Below are 21,392 nucleotides of genomic sequence, written 5' to 3' on the forward strand. Positions count from 1 at the left end.
GGTCGCAGGCCGGCGGCGATGTTTGGTTTTTTTCCTCCTTATTCTTGGCTTCATTCCCTTGTCCGTCTCTAGTTCATTGCCTCCACGCTCTCTCTCCATTTATATGCCCTCTCCACCTCTATCAGTCTGTGCTTCCTTATGTCTCCTCGCCTTCTGAAGCCCCTTACTTTCATTAAAATATTATTATTGTATCCTCTTCCCGTGGTCAGGGAAATAACACAGGCTCCTGCTTTAATCTCTCACATGACAAAGACATGTGTCCTATCCGATTGAAACATCGGAAATAAAGTATTTTTAAAGCTGGTCTTTTTCATCAGCGCTCTTCATTCTGATACAATTGAAAACAACTGCATTAGTAAACTTCCCTTCCAGGACTCGTGCTGTGGCGACGTCATCACCGACAGTTCTTAAACGCCTCTTTTAGCTTTGGATTTGCGGTCTGTGTTGTAGATTGCAGGGAATAAAAGGCAGTGAGTCACTTTCATGCACTTTGGCGCAGTCACTAACTAGGTCACAACAGTCAGATGATGAGATAAGCGAGGTACGGAATTCCATTTCAACGCGTCATATCTAGTGATACTTTTTTATGTCCCTGAACTATGGCATTCCAGTCTACTAATCCCAAAGAATTGCAAATATATTTAATTGCAGCAGGACCTTCCGGTTTCTGGGCGTCCCACTGACATGAATGCTGCCTGCTGTTCACAGCCCCTTATCTCCGTCCTGCCCATGTTGTGCATGCTTACATTTCACATGCTTTACTTAATTTTGTTTTTAACAGAAGAACGCTCCGCCTCAGGACTTGGACATGCTGCAATGCTGAGCTCATTATCTCCCCACCCCGTCCTTGCATAAATGTGGCAGCTGTCCGCTGTTTGGATCAGCATACCAGCAGGGCAGCTAATAACTCCACCCCCCCTCCCTTTCCCGGCATGTATTTGAAGGCAATTCAAAGTTAGGAGAAAAAAATATATAATTATGTGCTGCTCTAATTAAGACGTAAATATCAAAACATGTAAGTCACATAAATACACAACATGTTGCATTACAAATGCTATAGGTGTCACATTTGCGAAAGTTATAACTATTGGCATTGTAAATGACAAAGCTAGTAATTTAGCTATTTTCAAAACCAACACATAAATTAAAAAATTGTCATTTACAAGACCAATAGCTCTAACTTTCCTAATGCGAGACCTATTGCATTGCAAATGCTTGTTTTCTTTCCTTCGGCAGGGATGGAGTGCCTGCAAGGGGGAAATATTTATCCTGTGGGCAAAAAAGAAAAACTATATATATATATATATATATATATATATATATATATATATATATATATATATATATATATATATATATATATATATATATATATATATATATATATATATATATATATATATATATATATACAAACACCTCCTTTGCAAGAAAAGAGTGGAAGCCACGGCAGGGGAACATCAAGGAGGCCACTTTATTTCAGAAAGATACACATGGCAGGCAGATGCATTTCGGCTTGTTGCGCCTTCTTCAGTGCCCGGTAAGTGTAGCAGGAGGCATGGCCAGTCACCGTGGAAGTATGTCCCGCACTGCGCTGATTGGTTGACACCATATCACACCCCCTCCAAGTGGAAACACCGCCCTAACTGCTGCCCATTATGTGGTAACGGACTGCAGGTCCCAGAATACACTGTTCCGGTGCTAGGCGATGCTGGGGCAGGCGAGTCACGGAGATGGACATGACCACTGTCCTGTTGTGTTCTGCTGAGCCAAAGTCCCTCCTCGAGTCCCCAAACTGCACCAACCTTTAGTCCGAGAGTCAAATTAGGCGAGGGCTTTATGACAATGCAACAAGCCCGGTGTGAGGCAGGATAGCCTCAACATCGCTTCTCTTCTCCCCAGAGTGAAAAGGTGGGCTCTGGTCGATCCGATACCTCGGAAACAAATCACACGAGCAGCCGCAGCCGCCCCGCACCAATGAACACCAGAGCCAGACTTGCGATGCAGGGGCATATATATACATATACATTTAGTCATGTCAACATAGAATTCATAAAAGGATTTCTGAAGTACTCCTTGGAAAAACATGAGAGTCACAGCTTCAAAGAATTACTCCTGGAAACCTTAGTAAGTAAAAAAAATACATCTTGTCCAAACTTACGAGGAAACCTTGGGGAGTAGATTTATATTTTGTTTTGTGAATCTTGTATATTATGTATAAAATAAGTGAACGTCAGAAATAACTAAATAAGAATCATCACGTTCCATGGCCACGTCTGCCTCCTTTGAACCCCAAAATGTTGATTCTGGCAGCATTACTACTGGGTATTGATTAGATTTTGTGTTTCCACAGCAGAACCTGTCTCTTTCACCCTGTGTTTTGTTACTCGTTGGTTGCGTTCTTTACATTAGTTTGAGTTCGGGTGGGTGTAGATTTCCTTTATTGTTGGCCATCATGATACTTTGGATGAAGGACTGCAGTGTCGGCAAAGGTAGGGTTGGGCTCTACAAGTGTAAATATATAGCAAAGCCTTTCCCAAGACACTTCTGACCTTTCCCTCCACGATTCAAGTTTATGTTATAGATCTGGCTACGCAGGACTACGAGATTGTGGAACTTGTCTGTGGCGCTGCACCAGAAGACACCGCGAGAGCAGTAGAATGGAGGAACGGGCGGAAGTTTGTGGGGCACGGCAAGAAGAAGCATGTCACAGTTAAGGAATTCCCTCATGCCGGAAACTACACCTGTCACATTGGCAAGGGACCGGCTATCGGCTACACCTTTCTGTACATCAATGAACCATTCAACCAGCTGGGAGAAGCCAGCGGCATCTTGAACGAGTGGAGAGGTACTACCGCATGTGTATGTGATTACACACCGCTGGCATCTGCTCACATGCTTTGTTATGGGATGTACCATGTTACAACGCATACCGTTACAACTACCTACCATTACAACGCGACCATTACAACGCATACCATTACAACGCATAGCGCTTTGAGGTGCTGGATAGTGGTAAGTATAATTTACTATTCTAACTCCAGTCCCCGTGGACCCTAGGGAAGGTGTTGGATAGTAAATTATACTTATTCCCTATCCTAGAGCGCCCCCCAGCGCAATGCGTTGTAATGGTATGCGTTGTAAAAGTCGCGTTGTAATGGTAGTGCGTTGTAACAAATGCGTTGTAACAGGTGTATACCTTTGTTATGTGCATGTAACCTGGGTGTAGCTTACCATAGGGACTCTTGGGTAGAACGTTTTAATCTAGACCAGAAAATTGAAGTTAGTGGTGATATAAACTTCCCTACCATCACCACAGTTCACTCCCAATGAAAGTGGATGAAATCTGAACAAAATCTGAAGAAGTAGAGGACATGAGTTCTGCCATAGACCCTAAACCAGAAAAATTATGGATGATGCAGGACCCATGGTACACTAGTACAGCAGGGGTCCCTGCCCCAGCAGGGAGCTGGATCTGATGTTCCATAGGTTCAACTTGTTCCAGGGAAAATACAAGCTTGTAGCTGGAAATACCCTGGTCCCACAGCAGGAATGAAGTCAAAAAAGTGCTGCAGGCAGGATAGAGTGTAATCCCTATCAACCAATCAGACGCAGGCACTCTTTACATGTTGGTCTTCCTCTACCACATCCTCCTCATGTCTCGAGGCTGAAACAGAGCATGTGCATCTTTACATGAGGTTTGGAACAGAGGATGGAGTCAACAGCAAAGAAAGAGGAATGCAGTGACAACCCCTGGCACAGTACATCAACTGTCAGGGAGGTAGCCTTCAGTAAAGGCCAGCAGGATGAGTTCAAAGGGTGAGGAAACTGAAGAAAAAAAAGGATGATATAATCATTGAAAAGTAAGGATGAGTAAGCATCGGCTCCATTCCATTTGTACAGTGTGCAAGCTTCCATCATAAACACTAGATCTGTGGTTCGTAATCTGTGGTCGATGAACCCTTGGGGGTCGATGATACCTCCTCCTGGGGTCTGCGACTATTTCAAAATTAAAAGGCTTGAGAAGTTTAATAAAGTATACATAATGAAGCAAAATGGAAAATCGAAAATGTTCTACAAATGTGGAGGAATTTGAAAATGAAGGCTAAAAGTTAAGTTGGAGTCCTCATGGGAGCAGCATAAGTACAGAAAACAGAATATAGTAAGGACGAAGATCAGCCTCAATTTCAATACAGACAAAAAGAGAGCATGCATTAGGAGCAAAACAGATATCCTAGAGTCTAGCATATTCCTGCCTCATTTAGAATTTAAAATCCAATTTAGAAATGCTCCAACCTTCCCTTTAAAATTAAAAGTTTGTTTCTGTTTGTGAATTAAATAAATATTTCATAATTTGAGTATTGGTCTGATGTATCCCTTTTCAGTTTTTGTGTGTATTATTTTGAGGTTCAACTCATACAAATTGCTTAGCCTGGGGTCCATGGCTTCCAGTAATGACTTAATGAGGGGGGTGGGGGGCTGGATTTCACTAATGAGTCAATGGGGGAACACAAATGTCAAAGGATTAAAAACGGCTGCACTAATAGTTCACGCAATGCTATTAAGACATCAATGACATGTACAGTGTTGGACAAGGTTAGAGCCATTTCATCAGGCTGCTGGCAGTCTCCTAAGAGGGGTACATGAACCCTCAGGAACGACGCCCCAGCGTTCCCGCTGGTACCTGTCACCGATGTCAGCACTTTTTACCATTAATAGGGCAGATTGGATCGATCGGGGCTATTTGTTAGTCCTACAGGACAAGAGCCCTAAGCATAACAACTAAAAATGCCATTAAATCCAGAAAATCAACAGAGGCAAATTCGAACAGGAAAAGATTCCAAAGTGCAAATCGTGAAGGTGTACTTAAAATTAAGAATCAGTACTGAAGGCAAAGTTAAATGGTTAGTCAATCATTTCAAATCAATAGGATAATAACATAAGGTACACCATCTCCAAGAATATTCTAAATATAAGATCAATGAGAACGTTGCCAAAGATTCTGCCTCCAAAGGTATATGGAAAAGAATGTAAAATCTTTAGGCAATAAATTAAATGACAGTCTACCATGGATTCTGTCTCTTTGAGGAATTTAACAGGCATTGGCACCCACTCCAAATACAACGGTTCTTTTAACATTTTAGCAGCAGAGATTCAAGTCCTGGCCACGGTGTGAGACAGCACCATGGACTGGACTCCTAAAAGGGCAACAATACAAGCAATTATAATTTAGAAGTGTCCTTAGTGGAACAGGCTCTCTATGAAAACCATCCCAAATGTAATAGACAAGTAGAACTTTTAACCAACATGCAGTGAAAATGGCATTGCATTACTAAACAATAGTTGCTTGAAAATATGAATAGGACACAGTCCTACTAGTAAAGACACCAATCAGTGATGAAACATTGTGTGTTCCTCCAGCAAGACAGAAAAATCTCTGTGAGCTCACACATTTTTACGGCAAAAATAATCATCTCCACAGAGCAAAGCATATTTGACTATTTAATGAAGCAGAGGAAAAACACTGTGAAGCAAACTTATTAAGAAATTATGCAGCGCACCAAGTCCCCTTGCTGCACTGTGTGGTTGGGAAAGGGTAGGATTGTTTTGTATCTAACATTATACGACACATTCCTGCCTTTACCCTGGGCTGGTGCGCAATGTGCTGCCTAGCGCCAACGCAGGCACCCTGCCTGTGTTGCATGCAGGATTGTTTTTGTGCAAGAAGGGACACCTTCCTGCAAAAACACAATCCTGAGAGGCACTTTCCTCTATCTATGAACGCTGCAGGATGCAGCAAACACAGGAGGAGGAAGCAATGAGGAGAAATACAGAGATTTCTTTCCCAGTTAATACTCCCCTGCGGAGGCGTATCATTCTGATGCATTCCCAGGTCTACCAGTAATGTTTAATCTGGGACTGTGCCAAAATCCATAGGTGGATGCGTGGGAACACCCACGCTCCACCCATGGAAGGCCTCCCTGGGGATGAGTAACGCAAGGCAGTGATTTGCGCAATATTGCGTTACTAAGACGCGCAAGGTGGCCTTGCAGGGATTCGTTAATCTCATTTAAGAGTCTGTCGCTCTTGTGCCCCATTTCGGGGTGCAATGGCGATGCAAGTCTTTGGCAAGTTGGGCCTGTATGTACGAAATCATGAACACAGTGTAACTTTTGAAAGTCACATTTTCAATGCAACCAGCCAATGCCAAGTAAACTCGTTTTGAGACCCATTTATGCCACCTTAGACAAGCTTATTATGTTAAACACTTATATTTAAGCTGTTTGTGAACCATCCATGTTGATTGAAAACATAAAATGTAATAATTATCCATTAGGTTAATCACCAATTCTCTAGCCCTTGTAGAGCAGAGATGGGCCCGCAGTCTGTAGATCCCTTCTCCCAGAAGCCCTTGCGCCGCTCCAGCCCCAGTTGCAATAGTGCAGAACAGAGCCCACTCACACTTCTCCTTAAGAAAACATAGACTTTTGCTCCGTATATTGCTTCGATGGCTCACACCCCTGTTTTTTTCTATTGCTTATGGATCAGATGGACATTTCATTGACTGTGAGGCCAAGAATTACAACGGCACGTTCACCTGCTCGTGGCAGCTGAAGGGGCGAGAGGCGCCGCGCTTCTCTTTCGAGGCGCAACATGGGTAAGAGACCGATCCTGGCAGTGATTGCTGCTGCACAGGTGAGAGCTGGCAGTTACTGCTACCCACTGCTGCAGCACAGGTGAGACCTAACCGATGCCGGCAGCGGTTCCTGCAGCGCAGGTGAGGGCTGACAGATACCAGCAGCGATTGCTGCAGCGCAGGTGAGGGCGGACAGATAGCGGCAGTGATTGCTGCAGCGCAGGTGAGAGCTGGCAGATACCAGTAGCGATTGCTGCAGCGCAGGTGAGGGCTGACAGATAGCGGCAGTGATTGCTGCAGCGCAGGTGAGGGCGGACAGATAGCGGCAGTGATTGCTGCAGCGCAGGTGAGAGCTGACAGATACCAGCAGCGATTGCTGCAGCGCAGGTGAGGGATAACAGATAGCGGCAGTGATTGCTGCAGCGCAGGTGATAGCTGACATGTAGCGGCAGTGATTTCTGCAGTACAAGTGAGAGCTGACAGGTGGCGGTAATGATCGCTGCAGCACAGGTGAGAGCTAAGACGGCGGCAGAAATTGCTGCAGCGCAGGTGAGACCTGAGAGATACCAGCAGTTATTGCTGCAGCACAGGGCAGAGCTGATAGATACCAGCAGTGACTGCTGCAGTGCAGGTGAGAGCTGACAGGTACTAGCAGTGATTGCTGCAGCACAAGTGAGAACTTACAGATACCAACAGCGATTGTAGCAGCACAAGTGAGAACTTACAGGTACCAGCAGTGATTGCTGCAGCACAGGTGAGAGCTGACAGATAGCGGCAGTGATTGCTGCAGCGCAGGTGAGAGCTGACAGGTGGTGGTAGTGATCGGTGCAGCGCGGGCAAGAGCTGACATACCCGCAGTGATTGCTGCAGCACAAGTGAGAGCTGACAGATAGCGGTAGTGATTGCTGCAGTGCAGGTGAGTAGTTGACAGATAGCAGCAGTGATTGCTGCAGCACAAGTGAGAGCTGACAGATAGCGGCAGTGATTGCTGCAGCGCAGATGAGAGCTGACAGATAGCAGCAGTGATTGCTGCAGCACAACTGAGAGCTGACAGATAGCGGCAGTGATTGCTGCAGCGCAGGTGAGGGCTGACAGATAGCGGCAGTGATTGCTGCAGCGCAGATGAGAGCTGACAGATAGCGGCAGTGATTGCTGCAGCGCAGGTGAGGGCTGACAGATAGCGGCAGTGATTGCTGCAGCGCAGATGAGAGCTGACAGATAGCGGCAGTGATTGCTGCAGCGCAGGTGAGGGCTGACAGATAGCGGCAGTGATTGCTGCAGCGCAGGTGAGGGCTGACAGATAGCGGCAGTGATTGCTGCAGCGCAGATGAGAGCTGACAGATAGCGGCAGGTGAGGGCTGACAGATAGCGGCAGTGATTGCTGCAGCGCAGGTGAGAGCTGACATGTAGCGGCAGTGATTGCTGCAGTGCAGGTGAGAGCTGAAAGACAGCTGCAGCAATTTCTGCAGCGCAGGTGAAACCTGAGAGATACCAGCAGTGATTGCTGCAGCGCAGTTCAGAGCTGATAGATACCAGCATTGACTGCTGCAGTGCACGTGAGAGCTGACAGATACCAGCAGCGATTGCTGCAGCACAGGTGAGAACTTACAGATACCAACAGCGATTGTAGCAGCACAAGTGAGAACTTACAGGTACCAGCAGTGATTGCTGCAGCACAGGTGAGAGCAGACAGATAGCGGCAGTGATTGCTGTAGTGCAGGTGAGTACTTGACAGATATCAGCAGTGATTGCTGCAGCACAAGTGAGAGCTGACAGGTAGCGGCAGTGATTGCTGTAGCGCAAGCAAGAGCTGACATACCTGCAGTGATTGCTTCAGCACAAGTGAGAGCTGCCAAATAGCGGCAGTGATTGCTGCAGTGCAGGTGAGAGCTGACAGATAGTGGCAGTGATTGCTGCAGCGCAAGTGAGGGCTGACAGATAGCGGCAGTGATTGCTGCAGTGCAGGTGAGAGCTGACAGATAGTGGCAGTGATTGCTGCAGCGCAAGTGAGAGCTGACAGATAGTGGCAGTGATTGCTGCAGCGCAAGTGAGGGCTGACAGATAGCGGCAGTGATTGCTGCAGCGCAGGTGAGAGCTGACAGATAGTGGCAGTGATTGCTGCAGCGCAAGTGAGGGCTGACAGATAGCGGCAGTGATTGCTGTAGTGCAGGTGAGTAGTTGACAGATAGCAGCAGTGATTGCTGCAGCGCAAGTGAGGGCTGACAGATAGCGGCAGTGATTGCTGCAGTGCAGGTGAGAGCTGACAGATAGTGGCAGTGATTGCTGCAGTGCAGGTGAGAGCTGACAGATAGCGGCAGTGATTGCTGCAGCGCAGGTGAGAGCTGACAGATAGCGGCAGTGATTGCTGCAGCGCAGGTGAGGGCTGACAGATAGCGGCAGTGATTGCTGCAGCGCAGGTGAGAGCTGACAGATATCGGCAGGGATTGCTGCAGTGCAGGTGAGAGCTGAGAGATACCAGCAGTGATTGCTACAGCGCAGGAGAGAGCTGATAGATACCAGCAGTGACTGCGGTAGTGCAGGTCAGAGCTGAGAGATACCAGCAGTGACTGCGGTAGTGCAGGTGAGAGCTGAGAGATACCAGCAGTGATTGTTGTAATGCAAGTGAGAGCTGACAGATACTAGCAGCGATTGCTGAAGCACAGGTGAGAACTTACAGGTACCAGCAGTGATTGCTGCAGCACAGGTGAGAGCTGACAGATATCAGCAGTGACTACTGCAGCAAAGGTGAGAGCTGATAGATACCAGGAGTGATTGCTGCAGCACAGGTGAGACCTGAGAGATACCAGCAGTGATTGCTGCAGCACAGGTGAGAGCTGACAGATACCAGGAGTGATTGCTGTAGCACAGTACAGAGCTGAAAGATAGCAACAGTTTCTGCTGCAGCACAGGTGGGAGCTGACAGCAGCAGTGATTTCTGCAGCACAGGTGAGAACTGACAGCAGCAGTGATTGCTGCAGCACATGTGAGAGCTGACAGCAGCAGTGATTTCTGCAGCACAGGTGAGAACTGACAGCAGCAGTGATTGCTTCAGCACATGTGAGAGCAGACAGATAGCGGCAGTGATTGCTGCAGCACAGGTGAGAGCTGACAGATAGCGGCAGTGATTACTGCAGCACAGGTGAGAGCTGACAGATAGCGGCAGTGATTTCTGCAGCACAGGTGAGAGCTGACAGCAGCAGTGATTGCTGCAGCACATGTAAGAGCAGACAGATAGCGGTAGTGATTGCTGCAGCACAGGTGAGAGCTGACAGATAGTGACAGTGATTGCTGCAGCACAGGTGGGAGCTGACAGCAGCAGTGATCACTGCAGCAAAGGTAACATGGGGAAGAGGTGGCATGTGCACCAAAAGTGCTATACGCATAACTGACAACCCTGATGCATATTCCTTTGATCACTGCTGTACAGAGAGCTGTGAAGTCTATTGTGAGTCCTTGGATAGGTCATTTTGAAACCATGTCTCTGGAACAATTTACTTCTAATGTGGCAACTATCGAGTCAGACTCTCCCCTGGATCATATTCCACCTAACTTTTGGAATGAAGTGAGGCAGACTCTTGCTCAGCTTCTGTTGGAAGTTTGTAAGAATTCTTTAATCAATGCTTGGATACCGACAGAGTAGAAACGGTCATTAAATGTCCCATTTTGAAAAAGCAGAATGCAGATCAATCAGTTCTTGTCAATTTTCGTCCAATCTTGTTACTTCCTTTTGTGGCCAAAATCTTGGTGAAGTATATCCTCTCGTTGCTTGTAGGTCTTCAGGAACAACACCATATTCTCAAGTTGGTACAGTCTGGCATCCGTCTAGCCTACACCACTACATCTTGGAATTGGAGGAACAGCCCTTAAATTGTTCAGATCGTATTTAGAGGAGATACACAAAGCTGTCTTTCTTCCTCCTTTCATGTCATTTTTCAGCGCTTTTATCTAAGGAGTCCCTCAGGGGTCTGGCCTTACCCACCCTATTTAATATTTATATACTTCCATTGACTACTTTAATCACGTCCTTTAGTGTTACCTGTGTGAATAACGCCGATAACACTCAACGAATCATTGCCTTGGACAAGACAGTAGCAGCCCCACTTGAAGTATTTCATCAGTGTATGTCGGTAGTAACTTTTTGGCTTTACTCCAATGACTCAAAGTTTAATACTGACAAGACCGAGGTTCTGTAGGCATCTTGTTGGCCAGACCTTTTCCCTTTACGTTTTAACCTCCTACCGGAACCTACTCCCCTCTCCAAGTTCATTCTGTGAAAAATGTTGGTTTTCATTTTGATGAGAACCTGACAAACCAAGCAAATCATATTGCCTCTTCCTGTTTCCTACTCCGGAAGGTTCTCAGGAAAATTGTGCAGCTGCTATTGCCATCGACTCGACGGCTGGTGGTTCAGCCAATTATCCTCAGCCATCTTGGTTATTTTAATCCTCTTTTCTTGGACGCTCCACAAGGTGTGCTGAATAAACTCCAGCATACTAAGAATATGGCAGCCAAGCGAGCTCGTGTCATCTACTTCTGCACTGTATACGGTACATTGGCTTCAGGTGGCATATTATTTTTTATCTCTTTGGATTATATACCATGCCATTCATAATTCTGTCCCACTCTATCTGAGGAAAAGGTTTAAGATCTATGGGCCAGATGTAGGACATTTCATTTTGCGAGTCGCTAACTGTGATTTTTTGCGACTCGATATTAGAGACTCGCAAAATGAAATGTACTAATGTGTCTCAGACACATTTAGCGATTCCCAAAGGGGTCGCAAATGACCTGCCTCATCAATCTTCATGAGGCAGGTTGCAATTTGCAGCTCATTTTGAAAGGCCTGCGCTCATAGGGATGGTGGCCTACTGGGGTCAGCAGACCACCATCTGTGTGAGTGCTTTTTAAATAAACCATTTTTTTTTTAATGCAGCCCGTTTCCTTAAAGGAAAACAGGATGCAGTTAAAAAAGAAAAATGAAAATTGTCCTTTTCATTTTTTAAAGGTAGGCAGCGCTGCCTGTTCTTTAACCCCTTCGAGGCTGATGACGAGCTGGGCTCGTCATGGCGTAGCCCGCTCGCACGCTGATGACGAGCCCAGCTCGTCACGCAAAGTGCGATTTGAAAAATCTCAGCGCAGGAGCGGAATTCCGCTAGCGCGCATGAGGTTAAAAGTGTTGGCGCCCATATTCACAAAGGGGAACGGGTCCATTGGGGACCCCTTCCCGTTTGCGACTAGGTTACCACCACCTTCATGGAGTGGGTAAAGTACAAATGCTTTGCAACCACATACCAGTCGCAAGACATTCATACATTCCACTGCAACTCGCTATTGGGAAGGGACACCCTTGAAACGCTCCTTCCTAATAGCGAATTGCAAACCCTATTTTGCGAGTCTGTAATAGGTTATTGAATTGCAAAATAGGGTTGGTACATACTGGCAGCAGTTTTAGCAGTTGCAAACGGCCGGATTCTCAGTTTGCGACCGCTAAATACTTTTGTACATCTGGCTCTATATCCCAAACAGGTCCCTTCGCTCTCTGGGCGCCTCTCTTTTTACAGTCCCTAAATAATTTTGTGCTCATCCTGGCAGGAAGGCTTTTTGGTAGAAGCAGAAGACTTTATCTATCACTTTGTGGGAAACTTCTTCTCCTTTTTAGGTCGAGCGTCAGCGAAGGACCTCGTGTTATCGCTTTCGGGGGAATCTGAGACAGCGATCGGCCACGCGCCTCTGCTGTCTCAGATTCGTCCTCGAGGGTGCGCACGGTGCCGTGCACATCCCCTGCCTCCCAATCACAGCCTCTCTCAATCACACACAGCCACACTCACGCATGCGCACACACATTCCCACGCGCACACACTCCCCCCCTCCCCCCCAGGCATACACACACACACAAAGGCACGCACGCACACACACACACACACACATGCATGCACCCCCCTCCCCCACCACTCATGGGCTGACACGCACACACACGCGCGCACACACAGACACACATATCCCCCCGCCACTCACCGTGCTCTTTTGTCGCATCGCCTCGCTGCGCTACTTTTCTCCGGCGCATCTCCACACGCGGGGCACTTCTCTGGATTTTCACGCTACCGCGGGGCTCTCCCTCCACGATGGGAGCCCCGCATCAACGAGCAACACCGGCCTCTTCCGGCCGCGTCACAGGCCCCGCCCATGTCACGGGCAAGGATGCCTGACTTCCTGGTTTCGCCCCCGCCTGCAACACAGCTTTTTCAGCGTAAACTGGGCGGCTCGTAGGTTTCGTTTTTGTTTTGACTTGTTAAATGTTGAGTTTAATTCTTAGACCGTGTACTTATTTATTTATTAGAGTTCAAGGGCATTGGCTCAAGAAAACATACCCTTCGTGACTATCCAGTTCTGCTTGTTTAAACTTGTGTGTAAAACACAGAGGGGGTGCGGGACCCATATTGGCAAAAGATGGCAATGTGGGTAGGGGACAAAGCTCACAGACGCGACAGCAACCTTGAGTGCTTGCCGGGGTGTTTACCATAAGAAAGCAAATGCCAGCATCTGTGTGCAAATGCGGTGTCATCAAAGCGTGCAGCAACCTAGACCGGTAACTTGTGATTGCGGGCAAATTACTTGTATCCTCAAGCTCAAAAAGAATACCTAAATTAAATTCCTTCATCCGGTAACGTAACCTTAGAGTTCGCACTATGTAACAAAGCAAATCAGGTAAAATACAAAAGATGCTACGGAGAAGCACATGCATAATCATTTGAATCACGAAAGAGGGTAAAACTGGTGCATGTAAAAAATTGCAATATGGTTTTGGGCTATAAAACCAGAGGCGATCTGCATTGTGTAGTGCTGAAATAAGAGTAAGGGTATTATTGCACAACACACCCCTTTTTATGGCGACACACAGCATAAAAAAGCAATAGACTCACACTCAGTGACCGCTATAAAACAATTGTATTTTTCTTCTGGGCTTAATTACAACATTGTTAAAAGTTCATCATCTGTGAGAAAATGCCCGATGGGAGAAATGGTAAATGTACGTTTGAAGTTAATAACTCCTCATCAGCAAATATAACCAGACAAACACGATGATTGTTTTGTTGAATACAGTTTGTCTGCACACAACTAAAACTGCAATACGTCCCACAGGAATATATAGCTCCCCTTGAATCGTAATGTGAGTGCATTTTAATCATAAACGGCTGGTATAGTTGGAACTAAGTAATGTATCAATTAGTTCAGTGCCTTTGAAATTGAAAGCCCCCCAAAAAAGTTTATACTAGAAAATAAACTCCCTTTGCCACACATAAAAAAGACAAACATGCTGCCTTTTAAATCAAAAATGCGTTGTACTTTTTGCAGTTTTTAAAATCCCCTGTCAGTTAGATCTGGCAAATAATGAAAACAATTGTACAATGTAATTTTAACAGCTATAGTGTTGCTTTTAGCCTTAGCCAACCTTTATACATGTCGAAGATTGTGGCAGAATCACACCTTTTGGCACAAAACCTGAGCCAGGTTAGAGTAACTTTGCCTGGGAAAAAAAAAACTTGCAGGATCTGGTAATAGAAGAGTCTGGTTACCTATCTGAGTGAATGCATTCGCATCTGTTAAGATTCTTATTGGAACTACAAGCTGCATTTGAGATGTTGGGAAACAAAGCAATTGAGTATAGTGCCATAAACTATAGGATGTTCCCGACCCACCAAGTACAAACCCAGCTCCCTTAAAGCCAACGGAAATTAAATGTTAACATCTGTGCACACATGTCACGTGTTCAAAGCGTGCCTCAACATGGCATCAACATCTTGTAAATGTGGGAAATCTAGTTTTTTTTAGTTACCGCTGGCAGTAGATCTTGCTAGTTTAATGGTTTCAGAATTCATTTACATCCCTTTATTGAATGGCTTTGAAATCTTTTCTTTTTCATTTTTTAAATGCAAACATTGACAAAGTCGGTCTTTTTGTCTTTTGCATAGTAAAACTGTTTTGCAAGCTTCAGTAAGGCACATGGTACTGTGTAGGCTGCAGCAGTCAGACAAACGCGCGTTCTTCTTTTGTCTTTGTTTTCATATCACTTCTACCCAAGCTGTTTGTACTATCTGTAGTAGCTCTTCAGAAGTGCTGGCATATTCGGCTATCCTGTCTTCACCCCCGTGAAGCACTATCAGCTTTTCCGAGACAGTGACCTACTTCTCATGTGGTATCATGTATAACTGTGGTTTATAAAGCACCCCACGGGGGCCTGTGCATAGTGCGTCGCTTTCAAACAGTCTCTGTTTGTGTTATTAGTTGTTTTACTGACGTGAGCCAGTCAGGTTAAGCGACAGCACCCAGATCACTAATAGGAATAATTGATCACAATGCAGAACACTAGATTCGCATTTGGTGTGCAGAGTGTCAACCTTTGTTAGTACTACTTCTCGTCTATACCATCCTGCAATGAACCCCAAACTCGCAGGCTTTTTAGATACACCAGATTGTCTAGAAATCTACTGACATCTCCAGCATGCTAGAGAAGAAACATGTAGGGGTGCAGAGGTCAGTCGAAAGAGGCAGCCTCTTACCAATCAGTTTAGAGAAATTGAGGAATCCCCTTCATAGATTTTTGCAAACAGCACTTTGAGCAACTGCTTCTGTATATGGCGACTCTTGCTGTCACTCTACCGCCCTCACTCTACTACTCTACCACCCTCACTCTACCGCCCTCATCTACCACTCTACTGCACTCACTCTACCGCTCTCACGCCCTCACTCTACCTCACACACTCTACTGCCCTCACTCTACCGCCCTCACTCTACAACTCTACCGCCCTTCCTCTACCACTCTACCGCCCTAACTCTACCACTCTAGCGCTCTCACTCTACCACCCTCACTCTACCGCCCTCATTCTACTGCCCTCACTTTACCACTCTACCGCCCTCACGCCCTCACGCTACCCCACTCACTATACCACTCTAGTGCCCTCACACACTCACTCTACCTCACACACTCTACTGCCCTCACGCCCTCACTCTACAACTCTACCGCCCTTCCTCTACCACTCTACCACCCTCACTCTACCGCCCTAACTTTACCACTCTAGCGCTCTCACTCTACCGCCCTCACTCTAACACTCTACCTCCCTCACACCATCACTCTACCGCCCTCACTCTACCGCCCTCACTTTACCACTCTACCGCCCTCATGCCCTCACTCTACCGCACTCACTATACCACTCTACCACCCTCACACACTCACTCTACTGCCCTCACTCTACCACTCTACCGCACTCACTCTACCGCCCTCACAGTCTTCACTCTACCATCCTCACTCTACCACTCTACTGCCCTCACTCTACCACTATGCTGCCCTCACTCTACCACTCTACCGCCCTCACTCTACCGCCCTCACTCTACCACTATACCGCCATCACCTTAACACTCTACCGCCCACACTCAACCGCCCACACTCAACCGCCCACACTCAACCGCCCACACTCTACCACCTTCACTCTACCACCCTCATTCTACCGCACTCACTCTACCGCCCTCACTCACTCTACCGCCCTACCTCACTCTATCGCCCTCCCTCACTCTATCGCCCTCCCTCACTCTATCGCCCTCCCTCACTCTATCGCCCTCCCTCACTCTACCGCCCTCACTCACTCTCCGGCCTCACTCACTCTACCGCCCTCCCTCATTCTACCGCACTCACTCTACCGCCCTCACTCACTCTACCGCCCTACCTCACTCTATCGCCCTCCCTCACTCTATCGCCCTCCCTCACTCTATCGCCCTCACTCACTCTATCGCCCTCCCTCTATCGCCCTCCCTCTATTGCCCTCCCTCTATCGCCCACCCTCTATCGCCCACCCTCTATCACCCTCCCTTTATCTATCACCCTCCCTCTATCTATCTATCGCACTCACTCTATCTATTGCATCACCATAGCATCACTCAGCACCACCACAGCATCACTCAGTGGCACCACAACATTCAACAACAACTGGTTCAAGTATTTTAAATGTTTTCACTTCTGTTCTTGTTAAAACATTGTGATGTCAGATTAATACATGTAAGACAGGGGAAAACTAAACATGTACCTTTACTAATGCTATAGATGTAACATTTGCTAATTTTATAACTATTGGCATTTCTAATAACAAAACTAATACTTTTATATTTTGAAAAACATAAACAAAAATTAAAAAATATTTACATTTTCCACACCAAAAAAAGACATTGTTATTTGCAATATCAATACATCTAAGTCACGTAAATACAACACATATTGCATTGCAAATGCTACAGATGTCATATTTGCGAAAGTTAATACTATTGGCATTGTAAATGACAAAGCTATTAATTTCTCTATTTTCAAAACCAACACATAAATAAAATAATTGTCATTTACAATACCTATAGATCAAACTTTCCTAATGCGAGACCTATTGCATTGCAAATGCTTGTCTTTTTAGGAAGGGTTTGAAAACGTGGTTGTACAGCTTATAACTATTTTCCAAATAGGAATTAAGTGATCAGCTGATTCTCTTGATGGGAGTTTGTCTTTTATCGGGTCTAGGTGTGATCGAGTAGTTGTAGTCTCTCTAGGCGCCTTAACATCTTTTTTCATTTAAAAATACTTTAGTGGTATTAGAAAATGCACAATGCCACGACAACTTTATGGTATTTGCACCCTTATAAATTCTTAACATACCATAACATAATTTGATGTCTGCACCTTCCTGTGGGCAATTCTGTGATGTTCATTTTCATGCATTTGAACTCCCTGGGAAGAGAATGTCATTTAGATGATTACTATTCATAACATGCTGTACAGTTGTCTGCCACCATCTCTCTGGATCTAGTCAGAGCTTTATGAAATTAATCAAATACATCTGTTTACTTTACTGTCTGTTGATTGTGTTCGAGCAGCCAAGCGTACTCTGGAAGATGGTCAATGGTTTGGGTCCATGTATAGTCTTATATGATTAATTAGACATGATAAAGGTCAGGGGTATTCCCTTAGTATAGAAAACAAAAGTAGAGTTGTTAAGAATGAATGCAGCAAAAACTAAAAGTATGTCGTACTTAGGGTCGAAATATGGCCCAAAAGTTCTCCTACTTTAACAAATTGAAGCAGGCGTAAACCACTCATTTAAACGGAAATACCAGCCTGATCATGTGAGGACTGGTTCGTTTTCTGGATCTCCCATGTCCCTACTCAATGGAACTTCGAGTAATAACAAGTAACCTCTGAACTTGATGCAGTCTTGTTATTTAAATATGGGGGCCCCTGGAAATATTCATGGCTACTTGCAGCTAACAATTTTTAGGTCCACAGGACAGGCACTTATCTCGAAATCAGCCTGGAATTGTTATATTTTCTCACTGCCCTATAAGTATAGTGTGCCCTGTACTCCAGCTGGGAATTGTAAGACCTACTGGAGAAATGTCAAAGCTCCCTTTCCAAGGAAGAAGGTTCTTGTTTTATTGGTAGAGGGTTTGTTACCCTTTGCTGGATCACCTTTATGGTTGTTTTTGTTGCATCTCGTGTGACTCTTGGCACTGTTCCTCCACCATTTGTCCTTGCTCATTGGCTGTATTAGCTCCCATCTGGGACAGGGCATGCAGTTGGTCTACCGGCTTCCTACAGCTGGGGGCTTCAGCTATTCCGCCAGCCAGCAGTAGGCACTTGAGCAGAGCCTACAGCTCTTTGGTCATAGGCTTAGCTATGTTGATGGGCAACTGCCATTTTTCATTGTGATAATAATCACGACAAAGAATATCCCCATGCTGAAAAGAAGTGAAATGATCAAGGAGTGAAGGGTATAGGTTCCAGTCTCATTTTGTTCTGAGGCGCTGGGCAGGATTCAACTTCTAATCAGTGACGATGCCTATTTCAGATTTCTTGGCTGGGACCGGTGAGGCCAGAGATGCCAGCTGACCTTTGGCTAGCACAATATATCACCTGTTCGCATCCTTACATGGGCTGTTCATCAGAAATAGCTCTTTGATAGCTTTTATGGTGTTGAAAAGGTCTATGGACCCGTCAGATGCTTATCAATCAAATCATGGTTTATCCTTCCTGCAATTTCTAGATTTTTTTGTGTTTTGAATTGTAATTTTTAATGATGTTTAGGGGTTTTATTAACTAATAAACGAATACATAACTGTAATCATGGTTTATAGAGTAAATAAGAACACCTCACCAATTTCTTGGTGTTGACCTACTTTCTTTCCCAAATATTCTCCATTTCTCTCCACTTGAATCTGCTACATTGCTTTTCTGGTCAACCTCTATGATCTTCACTAAGGTAGAGCAGAACTGGCCCAGCCGAATGTTCTTTCAGGTGTGATTGGTTTAGATGTTGTATTACTTGCTAACAAATTAATGTAATTGGATGAATAATGCCACACCCTCCTTTGTATCTCATTTCAACCAGAACAATAAAGTGCACGGATCACAAAATTGTGGATGGTTCTATACACACCGTCACATGCTTTCACGCTGAGGCCTGCCCTTATGGAGAAGACCACAAACACATCAAGGTCTTCCTGGAAGCTACACAAGGGAAGAAGTACAGCAACTACACCACCACCTTCTTCATCAAAGATATCAGTAAGTACCAAGACCCAATCAGCAGACATCATTGAATTAGGGTATGAAGGGAATCCGAATATGCCACAGAGTCAGAAGAGGTGGAAGGAGACATTAGGCCAATTCATAGTAGACAGTGTCATAGGGATCTGCAAGCGGTAGAAAGAAAATGGCATTCTGAGAGTAATGTTACATGGAACATAGAGTTAAGAAAGTGTCACGTATGATGAGGAAGTGCTGATATAGTAAAACTAAGTAAAAAAAAGTGTAACAGAGAGAGAAGCAAATTACCACCAGAACGAAAGGGACCCTCCTGCATTAGGGTGACAGTAACAGGAGAATATCTCCTACCAACCCTACAGTAAAATGAAAACCCTACAGATTTTATTTAATCATTCCGAGTTCTGTACCTTCAGAATGGGGGTAACATGGTAATACCACAAATTTCCTCCTCATTAAAAGATGAAAAATCAAATCACAGAATTATACAATTTTTACCACATGATTTTGACCAGGTCTTAAATGGCCAAAATCACCCATGCAAAAACCTGGAAGATCAGTAATCGCCTCTAAAGATTGATCCCCGGTCAGGGGGAATTTCCTGTCTGCATTTGAATCATGATTCCGTTGCGTCTAAGAAGAAAAAGCTATCTCTTTCGGGAAGGCTATGACTACTGTGTTAGAAGTTGGCACTGAAGTAGGGGCTAACCTACGAGCTTCAAAGTCTAACTTTTCATCTCAAGATTCTTAACTACATGTTACTTTCACCTGAGCTCATTTCCTTTGAGGTTTCTCATTCTCTTTCTTTTCGGGTCAGGCATACAGCCTCATCCTCATGTTTGCCACAAAAAACATAATAAAATTCATGAATACAGAGCTACATGCAGGTGCCTTTCGTGGGTCCTCTTCATCTATTGGTCTCTTCATTCACCAATCACATTTAGCATCCACCCACCACAGTACATATCATGGGGCAATTGGTTAACCCACTTCAGTCATTGGGCCTTTTTGCTGTGAGTGTTGGCATTTTCCTTGTGCACGTGTGCACATCCACCGAGAAAGTAGTCATCTTAAGTCTTAGGGCTGGTAGATCAAACCTGCTTATATTTCTGCTTTAATTTAATATTTTTATTGATTTTTGCAGTGGGTCATTATTGACTTTTTTTCAAGCCTTCAGATTTCTTTTGTTAGTTTTACACTTTTAATGCCTATTGCATATGTTTGTAAAAATGATTTGCTGTCTTGCCAAGGGCAGACCTATTGACTTTGACAGTGCTTGTTTTCTGTAGGCAGAGTTGTCTGTTAGATCTGAATGACTGTCAGCCCTTTGTTTTTCTTTCTCCTCCTTCTAATTTTCTTGATGCGCTTTATTTATCTCACTACTGCCACCGATTTCTTCCACCAAGCTCCCAGTCATCCAGGAGTGATGTTTGTCTCAATGCTTGGTGGTTTTAATTCTTCCCACTGTCCCCAGGCCCTGAACACTGTTGCTTGCAAGGACTAACCAGAATCCATTCCTCTTTTTTGACTCTCTCTAATGGAACTGTGGTGGAGCAGTTAAGGCTTATTGTAGACGGTGTTAAGAGATGTTGATAAACATCTCAAAGGAATAGGAAAGAGGTTGCACCTCAAGCACTCTGACTGATACTGCTGTTAATATGCTACCAGGGAGGTCACACCATAGCAGGCTGGAACAAAGACACACTTGGTGCTCCTTGACTATGCAGAGTTTCTCTTTTCATCTGGTGGCACCTCTGAGGCGCCGCCTGGGTTGTCTTTGATGTGGATGCGTTAGAAGCAGGAAAGCCAGAGGTGAAGAAAGTGACTCGTGTCAACAATATAGTGGATGGTAGGGCAATAAAGTAACCATCACTCATTTTTTGTCTTCTTTTAACCCTGTGATGGTGGCTCTGAATAAAATGTGGAGCACATCCAAACACTATTTGGTGTTTTGGGTGTGGGAAAAGTCCTGTGATGAAGCATACCACAAATTGTGGGCGAGGGCTGCGTTTTTTCTAACTGAGGTGTCTGTCATCTGTTGGCTCATATTTTCTATTAGCTTTTGGCACTCTCTAATCAACATGTGTACTGTATAGGTTGGTAAACCTCCCAAGAAGTACATTAAAGAAGTTGTATCTCAACTACTTCCAACTGATACTGCTGCCTGAGAGAGTACTCGTG

General features: G+C 45.1%; 1 protein-coding gene across 2 annotated transcripts in view; it reads left to right on the plus strand.

The window, feature by feature from the left end:
- Positions 1–21,392, plus strand: part of IL12B (interleukin 12B) — a 72,529-nt gene that overhangs the window by 26,620 nt on the left and 24,517 nt on the right. For both annotated transcript variants that reach the window (XM_086931211.1, XM_086931210.1), the window contains exons 3-5: positions 2,573–2,848; positions 6,550–6,658; positions 19,057–19,232. In XM_086931211.1, the coding sequence (XP_086787337.1) occupies positions 2,573–2,848; positions 6,550–6,658; positions 19,057–19,232 (561 nt within the window). The remainder of the gene's footprint in view (positions 1–2,572; positions 2,849–6,549; positions 6,659–19,056; positions 19,233–21,392) is intronic.

The sequence above is a fragment of the Lissotriton vulgaris genome, chromosome 7 (genome assembly GCF_964263255.1).
Source record: "Lissotriton vulgaris chromosome 7, aLisVul1.2, whole genome shotgun sequence".
Classification (NCBI taxonomy): Eukaryota; Metazoa; Chordata; class Amphibia; order Caudata; family Salamandridae; genus Lissotriton; species Lissotriton vulgaris.